This window comes from Callithrix jacchus, chromosome 2, assembly GCF_049354715.1.
Source record: "Callithrix jacchus isolate 240 chromosome 2, calJac240_pri, whole genome shotgun sequence".
NCBI lineage: Eukaryota > Metazoa > Chordata > Mammalia > Primates > Cebidae > Callithrix > Callithrix jacchus.
This window is the reverse complement of record NC_133503.1, coordinates 188985321-189001336: the sequence shown is the minus strand read 5'-3', so window position 1 is coordinate 189001336 and position 16016 is coordinate 188985321. Positions and strand designations below refer to the sequence as shown.

The 16016-nt window shown below is 42.3% G+C and overlaps 1 protein-coding gene across 1 annotated transcript in view; it reads right to left on the bottom strand.

The window, feature by feature from the left end:
• The window catches only part of MARCHF11 (membrane associated ring-CH-type finger 11), a 130595-nt gene extending 120957 nt beyond the window's left edge, over positions 1–9638 (bottom strand). Inside the window, exons 1-2 of the mRNA XM_017969981.4 lie at positions 9052–9638; positions 7725–7880 (exon numbers count right to left, since the gene is read on the bottom strand). Coding sequence (XP_017825470.2) covers positions 7725–7880; positions 9052–9582 — 687 coding nt within the window. The 5' untranslated portion in view covers positions 9583–9638. The remainder of the gene's footprint in view (positions 1–7724; positions 7881–9051) is intronic.
• Positions 9639–16016: the final 6378 nt, after the last annotated feature.

Below are 16016 nucleotides of genomic sequence, written 5' to 3'. Positions count from 1 at the left end.
AATTAGTGAGGAGGAAATAGCCTGTTCTCTGGCTACAGCTCCCTGGGTTTGGGTATTGTATTCACTAGTGGAAAATCATTTTTGAAGTTATGTTACAACTGTGCAGACTGCTCATCAAAAAAGTCACCTTGTTTTCAGCCAGGTGGCAGATTTCACACCAAAAATGTATATCCAGTAGACACTCTTAGCAGCTCATCTATATCCATGATCATACGGTAAAATTTCTGACAAATTATTCAAATTCCCTGAACAAATGCTAGAAGAAACTCTTCAACCAATGAAAATCTCAAGAAAGCGAGGGTGTCACACATGGGTAATTCCACATTCACAGTCTTTTTTCATGACATTTTGTTTTTTGAAAAGAGCAGATACATCTCACTGGAAGCTTTTATAAAAGAAATTCTCGGCTTTAAATAAATACATCCCTGTCTTACTCCCAAGGCTTTTTCCTATGGTCTGAAGAACTGAACATACTTGCCCAGGAAACTTCAGAATAGCATTATTAGAAGATCAACTTGAGAACAAGCAGAAAATTGACAACTATTAGAGAGCTAATATATAAGGAATTAATGCAATTTGATTTTCTTAAGTCATATTCTCATGGCAAAAATAACACCACCTCCATGACTCTGGCCGCCTTACAAAAACACTCATGTGGCAACTATTCATTCATTCATTCATTCATTCATACCATAAATATTCATTGAATGCCCACAAAGTGGCCAAGAAAATGAATGTCAGCAGTATTGAGCTTAGTTATATAATGTGTTCCAAAACCTGTCCCGCTCATTGCTATGCTTGTCCCTCAGAATGTAAGCCCAGAAACTCTAAGCAAATTAAAATAATCTCATTTCGAAACATTCAGAAGGGAATATTGCAAGGATATTTTCTGGGCTGCATACAGCCTCGGGGGTGGGGCATAAGAACATTCTCTAAAATGTATTCCAGAACTCAGGGAGAGAAAAGAACAGTGGCTGTTCCAAGGACACTTACTCTGAGACGCCCCTGCTTTCCACTCCTGACTTAACCAAAGACACTCCTCAGAATTCAGGATTTGAGTTTGATACAACCAAGAAACTGTTTCAAAGAAGCAATGGTTTTAATACTTAGAAGGTAACAGCATTTCATTATAGAGCGAAAATGCCACCATTTCTAAAGAATGTAAGTTTACAATGAGTTCATTCAAAATTAGAAATTAACATAGAAATTTAGAAACATCCCCCCCTCATTGAATTTGAATTTTCTAAGAGATCATAAAAATCCTAAGTCCATATCAACAATTCATCTGTTTAAATTACTACCAAATGCATCTGGATGAACCCAGCTTGCCCCTGTTTTTGTGTGGCCCATGAGTTTTTACATTTTTTAATGTCAGGGGAAGCGTTTTTTTAAAAAGAATGCTACTTCTTGGCACATTAAGATGACATGAAGTTCAAATTTCAGTCTCCAGTAAAGTTTTACTGGAACACAGCCATGCTCATTCATTTATACAGTGTCTATGGCTGCTTTCATACTATGACGGTAGCTTATAATGACCCTCCTAGCCTAACATATTTCCTGTCTGACCCTGCAAAGGAAAAGCCTTCTAACTACTGCTGATTTCAATAGTAATACATATGTTATCCAGTGAAGACAGGCTGGAGCCATGACAAAGTTCCTCCACCCAACCATCCAAACCTTCTTCCCACCCTGACTTCCTTTAATCCATAAGTCAACCCATTTCTGCCTAGGAAAATGCTCTTTCTTCTACGGGAAGCTGAGTGGAGGGGCAAAGAAAGCAGAGAAGAGGAATGTGTCTGGGGGGAATGCACTTAAAAGGGCTAGAAGATGTAGAAAAGTAGATGTGTAGAGAAGGAAGTCCTGAGGGATATCACCTATAGGGTCCATATTGTCCCCAAGCCTCATTCTAAATAGTTTAAAAGCAAATACCAGAGCACGATGCCCTAAATGTCCTTTGGCTCCTTTCACCACTGTCTCAGAACCATCTGGCCTGGGAGAGACTATAAAATCACTGTACATGTAGTCTGTACAGTAAATTAGACGGCTATAGTAGTATACAAAGTAAAATTGACATATTTTATTCAGCAGAAAATCATTCATCTGTTCTAGTGAGTAAAACACAGATTCTTATGTTTTGAGAATTAGTAAGCAAACGAAACAAAAACAACTCCTGAGGTGAGAAAGCTGCCTTGTGAGGCGCTGTTCATTTTGACATTTTTAGTTACCTACAAAATATTCCAGATAGACATTTAAATCTTACATCTGAGCATCTTTTTTTTTTTTTTTTAGTTATTCAGGCATGGTAATAAAAGGTCTCCTCTCAGCTTGTCATTTGCTATTAAATCTACAGAGAATGGTAGCAAGAGCAGCAGTTAGAGAAAAAGTCAAAGGGGTGGCTCACTGTGTCACAGGGTTGCACATATGCAGACAATTTTAAGCCACTAAATGCAAATATCTTGAATGATTTCAAGTGACAGCATGCAATGCTAATAGTTCATGCTCTCATGTTTTCTTCATACATTTTCAAAACCAAAGTCAGTTTTCAATGATAATCTGTCAGCTTCTCCTAGTGCATCAGCTACCTCCTTCTAACAGTCAGTTGTGACGGTGGAAATGCCCCCTTCATGATGGAGCCCCATTTTGAAAAGTAATGACCACAGGTTCCTCGGAAAGTTAATTAAAGTTCTATTTATGTGCTACAAGAAGGTCCGGAAACTGTACCTAAGAAGGATAGCCAAATAAACCCCCACCTGCTATCTAATTCCCCTCTGATTCAAATCCATTATGATAAATCCCAGGGTTTTAAGAAAAGGGATAAAAATGAAAAAAAAAATCTCAAGTCCTTCTCCTTGCTAAGAGATTTCCGAGTCATTCTAACTGCTATAAGAAGATCTGCTGCTGACAGCACATCAGAAGAGTTCACATGAAAAGCAGTAAGGGAAAGGCCAATAAAAAATATTATAAGCCAATAACAGTGGCCAAAGCCTAATCCCTGAAAGGCCTATGGACCACACGCAAGTCTCAGTCCCTTCCCAAGTAGGCAAGGCAGGCATATAACCCTGGTCCTTTCCTCTGGTGCTCCAAGAAACGAAGGAGGAGGAAGAAGGAAAGCTGTTGAACACCATGACTGTGACTGATGCTCAGCTACTGCTCCTTATGTGACTGCCCCCAAGGGGTCTCAGACTTCTCTAACCTCCCACCTACTCACTGGTTACAGGCACCCCACCTGACAGGAGCTGTTCAAAAGCATAAACGAAGTATGGCTCGCTGACTTTGAATAGTGCTGCCCTGAGCTTGGCCACATTTAAAAGCATCTCATTGCTCCAATTATGAGTAGACTCCAGTAAGGACATAAGTAAGACCCATGGTGAGGGACATCTGGAGAGTTAATACGCTCACTGCACTGAAATCATTATATCTCATTACACCTGCTTTAAAAATGCTGATTCATCCATCACGGATGTCAACTGATTTGGTCAGAAACCAAGGTGGGATCCCAGAAAAAGCAAGGAATAAAAATCCAAGGGTAAAGAATGATATGGGAAGAGGAGCCACTAACTTCACTTTGGTGACACAATGAGAAGTAAACAAGAAGGACTTGTGGCAGTGAGCAAGTGAAGATCCCCATCCCTGAGCTGACTGAACAGATCACAATATCCAGAGCCAGCATTTAAATGGAACCTGCTATGAGCCAGGTGTTATTCTAAGAATTTCATACACATTTTGTGTCTAATTCTCAAAATAAGGGATAAGACAGGTACCATTGTCATCTCCTTTCTGAAGATGAGTCAAGGGAGATGCAAAGAGTCTAAGTAGTTTGTTTAAAATAAACATAGATATTACTTTCCATTTACATAGCTTTTTCTATACAAGGCAGTACAGTCTGTCTTTTATATGAAGTTCAAAATTTCACATACAATACTTTATCCCATAAATGTTACCTCTTCAAAGATCCATCATGCCTCTGGAAAAAATACTGAACCCATTCATAAGCTGGAATATGGCTTAATTAATGTATAATTCTCCCAACATCTCAAAATAAAACTGATCTTACATGCTCATCCGTTTCACTAATTTTAGACCAGATTCAGAACAGAACTAGCCTTTACTCTTAAACTGTCCTTAATGTATCATCTTGGATATGTTAATAAATAAAATAGATTCTGCAAGTAGATCGGAAGGTAAATGCATTTTAATTACCTCAAATGTCTTAATTAATTCCTACTGCTAATGATACAGCAATTCAGGTTTAATTGTGTTGTACAGGATACATCTGCTAGCTTTCTATTGGGTCACATTGCTGAGCATCAGTGAAATCCAATGAAATTGGGAGGTTAGACCCCAATTCTCAAAGAATTCAAATGTCAATGAGAATAACAAGTAAAACTAAAGTGTTAGGCTCACTGCAGCACATTTTCCTCACACACACCTGCTTCCTGGTAACTGCTCCTTGCCTTTCTTTGTCCTTATCTTCCTCTGAGCATAAGGAAATACAACATGGCAATACTCACTTGTGAAAGTGCTTGAGGTTACATATCAAGCACCACTGGTGAGTGCTTGCATACATTGTTTTAACCTCCTTTGGTTCAGAGCCCTGGAAGGGAAGTTACATTGATATGTGCTGATCTACCTGGACTTCATGAGGACTAAATGCAGAGAGCAGGTCAGGAAGGCAGGGCCATTTTAGAAGCTACCTCCTATGGTGGATAAAGATGGCAGAAGGGCCAGACTCCAGAAGTGGAGTCTACTTCCCCTTCCCTTGAATCTGAGTTGGGCCTGTGTCTAGCTTTATACAAAAGAATCCAACAGATGTGAAACCACGTCACTTCCAAGCTTGGTACTTAAGACATTTGTAACTTTCACTTTCATGCACTTGGAACCCAGCTACCACAGTAAGAAGCAGCAGCTACTTGGAGAGAGAACTAAGACACCAGGTGGCAGCCCCAACTGAGCTTCTAGCCAAAACCAGGTCAAATGAGCAAGACTTCTTGGATGTTCCAACCTGGTTAAGCCTTTGGATGAAGATAGTTCCACGTGATGCAGCACGCAGAGAAAGACCTCTCAGCTGACCTCCATCCACCCATAGACTCTTAACAGATCATAAGTGACAGTTGTTTAAAGAACCAAGTATTGAGGTGGATTGTTATGCAACAATAGACAGTCAAAACCTTTCCAACCCATCTTAAAGACCCAGGTTGAAACTAGTCCCCGCCTTTTCCAGGACAAGTCGTGATAGACCCAGAAACATCAAGGTGGCTAGGATGGGACTGAGAAGCACACTCTCCAACAGGGCAGCTAAGACAGTGGACCCTGGGCCAGACTGACTAAGCCTGAATCCTGGCTTTGCCTTTTATTAGATAGGTACCTAGTAGAAGTTACTTAACTTTACTGTGCCTCAGTTTCCCTTTGAGTAAAATAGAAATGATAATATTCCTCACCTCTAGACTTGTCATGAAGATTAAGTATCAATATCCATATACATAAAGCATTCAGAACAGTGTGTGGCAAAATGTTTGTGAATATCACTGTTTATTCTCTGTATATATACATCCAAGAAACCACCTGCTTACAAGGGATTGGCTCCACACCAGCAAGGGAGAAAACGAAGAATCTGAGTGAATGCTCAGTTTATGAGTCATCCATAACAGAAATGTCAGGCAAACAGCTGAACTTTATCTGAGTATAAGCTACTCCGATATGTTAGAATTCAAACTCGGGGAAATTTGCAACTGATTTCTGTTCATTAAGAGTACCCAGCTTGGTGTGCATCTAATGCAGTCATGGAAAGTCATTTCATCCCCAGAATGTTCTGAGCTGCCATCACCACATATCCGCTTTGTTTCCGAATATGATTTTGTAGGTCACTACAACAATCAGATCAGGTTACAGATAATAGTAGTATTTATAGATGTCATTATAAAATTAATCCTAAATGGGTTAGTAATACCGGATTCGTTTTTGGTTTTTAGTTCTTTTTGGGGAAAAGGAAAATCATAGGCAAGTTTGTGGAGTTACTTTTTAAAAATAACTATTGAATCTTTTGTAAATGAAGCAATAGTAACCAATTCTTTTTGCCATAGGATTAAAATTGGTAAATATATTTTTTTTGCCCAGCTCTTTATCTCTTTTCTATTTTAAAATGTACATCAAGTGCTTATCTCTATTTACTTCAAAATTAATCATCCCAAATGAACTAACATATAGTTGTCATAAGTTCAAGTTTCTGAAATAGTCTTCTCTTTCAGCCAATGAGAGTCTGACCATAGCTCTTCTCAGGGAACTTTTCTCTAGAGTCCAAAACTCTTCTTATTTTCTCACATATTTTTATTGATAAAACTGTTTTAAATCCAATTATACTACCTATATACTAGTCTTTGAAATGGTTTCATCTGTTTTTCAAGACAACTATGATGGATTCATAGACCGATACCCAAGAAATTCAATCAGAGGTTCTGGGAAAAGGTGTCAGGTTTGTGCTTGTCTTCAGCATGGTAATATCACTCAACCATATTATTTATGCTTTCTCTTTCCAAATCATTCATAAGCCTTAGGTCAGCTTGAGAAATACATATTTTCATTTTGTGCTTGCTAATCATGCCTTAAATGGAGACTATCAGAGATGCAAATTAATTGCACACTATATAAAGCAAGCAAAAATTTAAAACCATGAAATTTAAATTATTAATGCACTAGTAATTCAGCTTCCAGGTTCCTTCAGCAAACACTAATAGTTCCACCTATATTACATTGTTGAATAAAAACCAAACTGGGTGATTTAGATAGCAACAAGGAACACTAGAGTTTATTACATTTTCCCACTCCCAACTTTGCAATTCCCTATTATTTTTCTTTTCATTACTCCTTTGTCTCTGCTTTGAACCCTACTCTTTTACGTCTGCTTAACTTCAGCCTACCAGATACCATAAATTACACAAAATTCTGCTTTTCCTTAAGATGTCATTATTAATATTTTATATTCTACCTGTCTGTTGAAAGAACCTGAATCTGTTTAACAATAAATTTTAAGCCTATTCTCCAGGGCACTTGTAGATTTATGTGTATTGTGTTATTACGTGATTATACACAAAAAGTTTAAGAATATGTAAAAATACTATTTCAGTAGTATTATTGAGAGTAACTGTTGGGAATACTTCTGCATTCACTCTGTAGTTGAATATAGCAAAGAAGAAAATCAGCCAAAATATAACTGCGAAAGTACATCATATGAAAAAGAAAGCCTGGTTAAGTGGAAAGAACATTCAGATTAGAACTAATAGGTTTAACCAAAGTTTTCACACCAGTAAAGTTTTCCTTTACTTGTATCTGTTTTTCATAAATAGAGCCCATTAGGGCTGAAATGCTTACGTTACCAAAATATTAATAAAATCAACTGTGTAACATTTCTAATGAATAAAATTGATTTAAGTGTGGTATAAGTCATGTTACCAACTTGCGTTTTTAGAAAATAAGATGAGTATCATTTTATGAATAAGTAACAAATTAATAAAGGAAACCATTTGATTAAAATGTCTTTTGAGTTTCTCGGATAAAATGTCACGGCTTTCTCAAAACACATGTTTACAAATTCTAAATCTTGGTTTTACTGTAATTTGCACAAAATGTTTTTTAAATAGCATAAGTAAGTATCCTTAGTAATAACTAAGCTTAAGTGTATTCATGTTAACAAAATTATTTCAGGAAAAATAAATGTTGAAGCTGCTTACCTGGCAAGGTTGTTTCATTTTAATGGCTATAACATGGTATCTATAACAGCAGAGTTCACAGGTCCAGGAACCTCTCTCACTGATCCACTTTAGCAGGCACAGCTGATGTGTATACCGAACTGACCCATCACATCGGCAGGGGTTTAACAGTTCACCCTAAAAAGAAAACAGCTCAGTGTAAATACTTGTGTCTGTGTATCTATTGTAAAAACTTAATGCTTCCTTTCTTTTCTTTCAAAGCCATTTACTCAGGATACAGCATCAGGCTCTATCCTAGAAAATGAAATTAAAATTTTATACGTCTGATGGGACTGAAACTAAAGTCTTAAAACTATTTCAATGATATTGCTTAGAGTTAGGACATAAACGTTCTACCAACATACAAAATGTCTGCAAGATATAGCTCCCAATACCCGTGGGGGAAAGCTGTACTATTAAATCTCTTTAATAACTTTTAAGTGGATGGTCAGATGCATTTCCTCTGCAATTATTCTTAATCATTGCTAAAGAAGAAACGCATGGCATCCCAGAAAGCAGCACTATGCTTTTATTTTTTTCTAAATGTAGCATCATAAATATTGACTTAGGGCACTATATTCCTGAAAGCCTGTATATTCATATGCAATTTCCTTACTTTTAAAAATATTCCCCATAATGTGTTCTCAGACCACACATTTGCGAGGGACATAAACTTATTCTTTCTTCCGCATGAGTACTCTCATATAAGTTTACATGCACCTACAATAATGTTTATAATTTTAGAATTGTGTTGCTGACAGAATATAAAGTTCATTGTTGGCCTAATAGCCTTTCTTTCTAAGTACATTCCTATTTATCTTGCAAAAACTATCACATGCTTTTCACATAGGTGAGATTAAGTCACCAAAATTTGCAGTAAGAAAGATCCTGCCCTTTCTGGCTGTGATATGACATCCGTCTCAAGATACATTTGTAGAAAACGGACTTCACCTTACATCTGACAGGTTTGCTTCTATGCATAAACCAAAATCCATCGAGTAATTCACAAAATATAGTTTTGGCATGATCACTAAAGCACCTGAGGAACATGTAACTGCTAAGCCAGGAAGGAAAAAGACGCGTAGATGAAATTAAACTCAGTATTCGCCGCCGGGACATTTTTATTTGCCTTCACAGCAAGGGAATGGGGAAAGAACGCACGCTGGAGCCAGCGCTCACAGAGCAGAACCAGAGGAGGCTCGTGGGAGGCAAACTGAGAAAAGAGGTGTGCGCTGTCCGTGGTGCTGAAAGCTGGACTGGCGCGAGTGGGAGCCGCCGCCGGCTGCCTGCCGGTCCCGCCGGGCCTTACCTGCTCCGCGCCCTGGAAGCAGATCTTGCAGATGGGCTGGTGGTGCTGGTGCCCAGCACGTTGGTCGCAGCCGCCACTGCTGCTGCTGCGGCTGCTGCACACCGAGCGCGTCTCGGGCTGGTCGCCGGCACCCCGCCGCTCGCCCTCGGCTCCCACGTCGGCCTCAGACTCCCCGGGGCCGCCTTTCACTGCTGCTGCCTCCGGGAGGCGCCTCGGACCTTCCCCGAAGTCGCCAGCAGCCGCCACTTCCTGGCCGGCGAGCTGCAGAGGCAGCGGCGGCGGTGGAAGCTCGTCCGCGCCCCTGCGCCGCGGGGCCACTTCTCCCGGCGACTCTCTCGGCCCGGCGGCGCGCTCGGGGGTCTCGGGGGCCGCGGGGGCCGCGGGCAGCGGGGGCAGGTAGCGCGGGGCCGCGGGGACCTGGGCCGGCTCTCCTAGCGGCGGCGGCGGCGATGGAGGCTGCGGGGGAGGCTCTGCGTCCCCACTCTCCGCCCCGCGACACCGACTGCCGCCTTGGCCGCCCTCAAAGCTCATGGCTGTGCCGCCGCCGCCGCCGCCCTCCTGCCCGCCCGGCTGGCGGGCCGGGCTCTGGCTGCAGTTGCGGAGAGCGCGGAGGGGGCGGGCCGGAGGGAGGAACGGGGGAGGAGGGGGAGGGGGTCCGGGCGCCTGGGGCTGGGGGGCGGGACGGGGAGGGGATGCGGAAAGCCCGGCGGCGGAGACTGGGGCGGCGGTTCCGTGGAGCCGCCGGCTGGGCTCTGATGGAGGCGGCGCCGAATTCGGCTGCGCGTGAGAGCCGCGCCGCGGAGGGCGGGGGGGGCCGGGGAAGTGAGGGGGCGGGAGGGAGGAGCGGCGCGGTGGGGGTGGCAGGGGCAGCGGGGGGCGCGGGGGCGGGGGCACGGGCGCGGGGAGGGTGGGGGGCGCGGAGCTGAGGGAGAGAGCTCGGGGTGCGGCGCCGAGGGGACGGGCTGGAAGTGGGGTATCCCACAGCCGCCTCCGCGGGCCGGCCCTGCGGCCGCTCACGTCGATTCCGGGGCGGATGACCCCTCTCCAAAAGCGCAGCACTGCGGATCTCGTGAGCCGGGAAGGAGGGGGCGGGGAAGAGGCCGAGGGTCCAGAAACCGTTACTGGGTGGGCCGGTGGGTGCGGCGCGTGCCGGGCGGGGGCGCGACAGTCTAAGCAGAGACCCGCGTGGGCTTGGGGGCGCGCGAGGCTAGTGCCCAGGGCGCGCCCGAACCGGTGAGTGGAGGCGCGGGAAAGGGTGCGGGACCTGAGACTGTAACCGCCACTTCCCAGCGGCCGCTCCCTGCGCTCGGAGCCTTCAAGGGCACTCTCAGGGATCCCCGAAAGCCTTAAGACAGAAGTTTCTGGAACCTGTGTCCTCTCCCTGTGTCGTCCGCCCTCGAATCTGTGTCCTCACCGGCTCCCTCCTGAAGGGAGAGTCCCGGGTTGTTGGTAAGGATCTTGGTGCCTCCGAGGTCGGAGCTTCGTTTCCTGAAATGGTTCGTAATGCTGAACCCTGGCGCCACGTTCTGTGGCTTTATAATCACTTTCGTCCTCTCCAAATGACACCGCCCCTTGCCCTGGAAAAGTGGCTGCAGCCTTCCCTGAATCTTAGTTTTACTCGCCCCGAAGTCAATTTCTGGATAACTCCACCCTGAAAAATCTCTGTGGCCCTCATCATCTTCAGGGCAGGGCTACAGTTATCTTTCCAAAAAAAAAAACAAACAAACAAAACTCCCTCACCTGCAGGGAACTAGGCGGAAAATCGTGCACATGCGGTAGTTGCCAAATCCGTGCAGTGTGAGATCACAAAGCATCGGATTTATATGTGGCAATGTGTCTATCCAGATTTTCACTGATGTGACGCTTTCAGTCTTTGACACAAACGACACAGAGCAGTCATTTTTGGCAGCGTTTTATAGCCGAAGACCCAGGATCAAAAAGGCAAAATAACTTGTTCAAGGTTATAGAACTATTCACAAAGAACTTCTTAGCTCCCTGACTCCAGATTTTCTGGTTTAAATGCCAAACTTTTTTCTTCCAATCCTTTCTTCCACCTCCTAAAACAGCATTGTAGTACATGGTGTGTTTGGTGCCATTGACTCCCATTAATAGTTAGATACTCTGGAATGGCTGCGCTAAACTACAACTTAAGTTCATTTTTTTTCTTTTCACATTTTGGCAGTAAGAAGTATATTTGATTCTTAAAGAAGACCTAGCTCTTTTGACAGAAATTAGTTTCATTTATCAGAGATAGAAGGTTGTGAAAAATAATTCAGGAATGTTTTGTCACTAATGGTCTCTGATGAACTGATTTCCAGGAATGTCCTCTAATACTTAGCCCCTTCGGACTAGCTATTTTTGGCAGGCAGCAAGCACATTTTTAAAATCATAAAATCTCCAGGAACGTATCACAATCAAGAAATGTGGTTGTAGCTGTGTTTTCATTTTGGTCTTCACCTGTCAAGATGACAACACAAGTTTGTGTATTGCCACAGTCAAGAAAGATAATCACAAGCCTTATGCTCATCATAAACATTCTTCATAAGTTCTTGAGTTAAAGGGTGTCTAGACTTGTACAGAATCCCCCAAGTAATTCCATTTATGACTAGTAAATCTCTACCAGGTGCGATAAAATGCATCATTACTCAAAGAACAGCATAAAAGCTATGGGTTTTGTATAAACAATGTAGAATAATTCAGATAGCAGAGTGGCATAGAGAAAGGAGAAAAGGGCCACAAGGCTAGATGTGTCCTCTCAGTTAATTGTTTCTGAAAAAAATTTTTTTAAGTTTCTTTGCTAAGGTCGGTAGCCTTGTAAGATTCTTTCCCAGTTTCAATGACCTCCAAAGCTGACCCGTCCCTAAAGAAGGGAAACTTTTTCATGATCTTCAGTTAACCCAACGAGTCTTCAACAGATCCAGGAAAAACTCCTTTGTAACTTTGACATCATCATCTGTCATAAAAATATAAAATAATGGAACACAGAAAGGATGAATTCCTCTCAGCTGCTGGCACCCAAGTGGAAGAGATGGAGATACAGACATCAGATAAAGAAGTGTGCCAGCAGCCACTGACAACTGTCAGTAGCAAGGTACATCTGCCAACTGAAAAATGAATGAGGGGAAACACAAGTTTATCAAATTTGAGCAAATATTGAAAGGATGACCAAATCTTCAAGATGCCAGTAAATGAGTTGTTCATTCATTTAGTTGTTTAAGCCAAAATCCTAGGTGTCACCAAATTTCACTCCAGCTTTTCACTTCCATCCTCACCATCCCAATTCAAACCACTATTATACTGCACCAAACTGTCAAAACAACTTCCTGTCTCCCTGCTTCTCATTCTTGAGCTTACGTCCTACACCAGCCAGGATGATCTGATTCAGGTACTAAGTCTAGTCATGTCATCCCTCTACTCAGTACCTGCCAATGACTTCTCAGCACACTTAGTGTAATACCAAAAATCTTAGCATGCCCTGCAAGTCCTCAGTGTAGCCTCTGACTACCTCTCTAACAGCCTCTCCATACTCTTCCCCACCACCCTACCATACCCTCCCTGCTACTCATTTCTGTTACACTGGGATGCTTGCGATTTCCCAAGTACATATCCCTCCTACCCATCTTCAGTTATTATGGCTCACTCCCTCATCTCACTCATCTCACTTTTTCATCTCACTTTACTACTCGGCATTATATATGGATATATTATGTGTCGTTTGCTTGCCTAATGGGGTTAATTAGTCATTTGTTACCATGTATAAGTGAAGTCAATGCCTTGGGTCACCTTGATTTCATGTTCACCAAAGGCATGTCAGAAATTCCAGCATCTGTCAGTTCTACCCTTAAGTTTGGTACCATTCTTTCTGCCAATCTTTCTAGCTTTGCCTCATGCTTCTCTCATTGTTTCCTGTTCCTGCTGGCTCTTCCACTCATAAGGGCTTCCAATCTAAGTCAGCCGGCTAGTCCCTCTCTTCTGTTACTGGGTGCCTTGGTCCTCGCCAACTTACATTAATTTGGCATTTATCTAAGAACCTAGTAACCTCTCTGAAAGTTCACTAATACCTAAATTCTGGATACAAATACCATTCAGTGCTCACTAAGTCCTACAAAAATACTTATTTCAACCTCCCCAACAATGATTTAAGGCTTTCAGAATAATAAAATATTATATTAAGAGCATGTTTGATTTGTAAAGGATCATGTTGCTTTTTTTTTTAAAGTAATGGCCAAGCATTGTTTTCTTCCCTTAGTCGTCTCTGCCTTGAACCTTGGAAACAAGTGCTAAGAAGTGTTTTTAACATAAGAGATGTGAAGGCATCAAAACACACTGAATGACCATGTACACAAGATACCATAAACCTGCCTGACATCTGGAATGCAGGTGAATCAACTTGACATGATGTGGCCACCCACACTTTAGAAGAATCTCAAATACAGCCAACCCTGATCTTCCTCCACTGAAAACCATTCGTCTACCAAACTCACACATTATACATGATGTTTATGATATTTATTATGTGATGCCTTGCATTGTGGAGTTAGGCATGCACTGATTTACGTTTATACCCTTGTGCTAGATAGTAAGCCACTTGATTTGGGTCTGTCTGTTTCAGTGACCCTTTTCTCTGAAGCATTTAGTTAAGTATGATGGCCAACATCAGTGAGAACTCAGTAAATGTGGATTAAATGAGAAAATACTAACTTAGATCTTAATTTGAAAGAACTATTACCTTTTTAAACTTATCAGTGAGTTCTATACAAATAACAACTTACGGGTCACTGTATTTCCAGGAAGTTTGGGTGGAGAACAGAGGATTTGTTTTCTAGACAGAGAATTTGCTAGACTGAAACAAATCTTTCTATGGAGAGTGTTGGGGTGCTGGCCTGAATCCTGGCTGCTAGAGAGGTCAACGAGCCCTGCCTCTTTCTTGGGCTCCTGACCTTAGAAGAGTCTTCCTTCAGATAAGAACAGGAGGCAACTCCAAGTTTATAGCAAACCACCAGCCTCACGCACCACTCACAATTCACTCTTTTTCCAGACTTTAAAACATCCCAGAAAATGATCATGATGCTCCAGCCTGGACCGTGAGCTGCTGAGCAGTCATGAAAATCCCTTCAACAAAATGACATAGCTGATGTGAGAAAACAGTAATTCCTTGAAGGACAAGAGGTGCTATTCCCAGGGGAATGACTACTTGACAGATAAAAAGAGATACAAGTATCCCCACATCTTGGAATTTGACGTCTACCTACACAGTTGACCATACTTGTCATATCCTTCCTCCTGTCCAGCTAGCTGAACTCCTAAACCTGCCACCTCACCCCCAGCTAAGCTAGCAACATGAAACTGCACCCCACAAGATAGTGAATATTTACTGAAATGTAAAACCAAGAGTTATTATAAACTGTAGCCACTGCCAAGACTTCTTAAATGCAGGAAGTTTTGAAAAAGTGGGCATAAGTTAATACAATTAAGGAAAAATAGTATTTGATATTTGGGGCATGAGAACTCAATGTGCTGGTGTATATGTGTGTGTGAGTGGGTAGGTGGATGGGGGAATCCCACTAATGATGGGTGTCATCAAAAAAGACGGAGTGCAAAAACAAAACCACCATTCACTTGTACAATTAACAATTAGAATGTGGCAAGTGTTTAATAATACACTGGAGTGATACATGGTTGTACCTGACCTCAGAAAACTATGGCACAACTAAGAAGACAGGGACAGAGACATAAATGTGTCACATAGCTTGAGTTCTAGTAAGAGGATCAAAAGTGTTATGCAAGCACAGAGATGTAACAGTTCTGCAGAAGAAAGATGATTTATTTTAAGAAAGTTCCTCAAGAGTCGGTCATTTGAGCTGGGATTTGAAGGTGAAAAGGAGTATGCCAGGTGTGCTTCAGATTAGCAGCTAACAAAATCAAAGGGACAGAGAAACTGCTGAAGTTGTTAAAATGACCCCATGTCTACAAAACTACAAAAATTATTCAGAGATGGTAACACACCCCTGTGGCCCCAGCTACTTAGGGGTGCTGATGTGGGAGGATGACTTGAGCCCAGAAGGTTGAGTGTGCAGTGAGCTGTGATTGTACCACTGCACTCCAGCCTGAGTGACTCTGTTCAAACAAAAAAAAAAAGAAGAGATAAGTGACATAAAAGTATAAATGATAAATAGGACAAACCTACCACATATTGAAATAATAGAAGAAAAGTACCTTCTGCTGGAAAAGCATCACTGCAAGAATTTCGACTGTATAATTACCAAGAAGTCACTATTCCATCAAACACGACCTACAGCCACCGAAGTACCAAGAAATAAACAAATCCGCCTCTAAAAGACCACCACAGCCCACCCCACACAATCACATAAAAATCCATTTAATGCTTCCACTTTTCTCTCCAGTGAGATGCAATATATGCTGTATATAATTTTAAATATAGTTCTAATAAATACACTCACCTAATTTTCCTGTCCGCAACAAATTACAAATAGCAAACCTGGAAATGTAAGCAGAGCAGTGGCATTATGAAGTAACAGCTAAGGCCAGGTGCAGTGGCTCATGCCTATAATCCCAGCACTTTAGGAGGCCCAGGCAGGCAGATTACGAGGTCAGGAGTTTGAGACCAGCTTGACCAACATGGCGAAACCCCATCTCTATTAAAAATATAAAAATTAGCCGGGGATGGTGGCATGCGCCTGTAATGAGGCTGAGGCAGGAGAATCGCTTCAACCTGGGAAGTGGAGGTTGCAGTGAGCCAAGATCGCACCACTTCACTCCAGCCTGGGTCATTTGAGCTGGGATTTGAAGGTGAAATAGGAGCCTGGGACAGAGGGAAACTACATCTCAAAAAAAGAAGAAGAAATAACAGCTAATATTCCTGCCCTTGTCCCAAAGAATTCAGACCCTGTGATTTTAAAACCTCAGCAGGAAGCGTTTATTTAAGAACAAACGGCTCTGTGCAC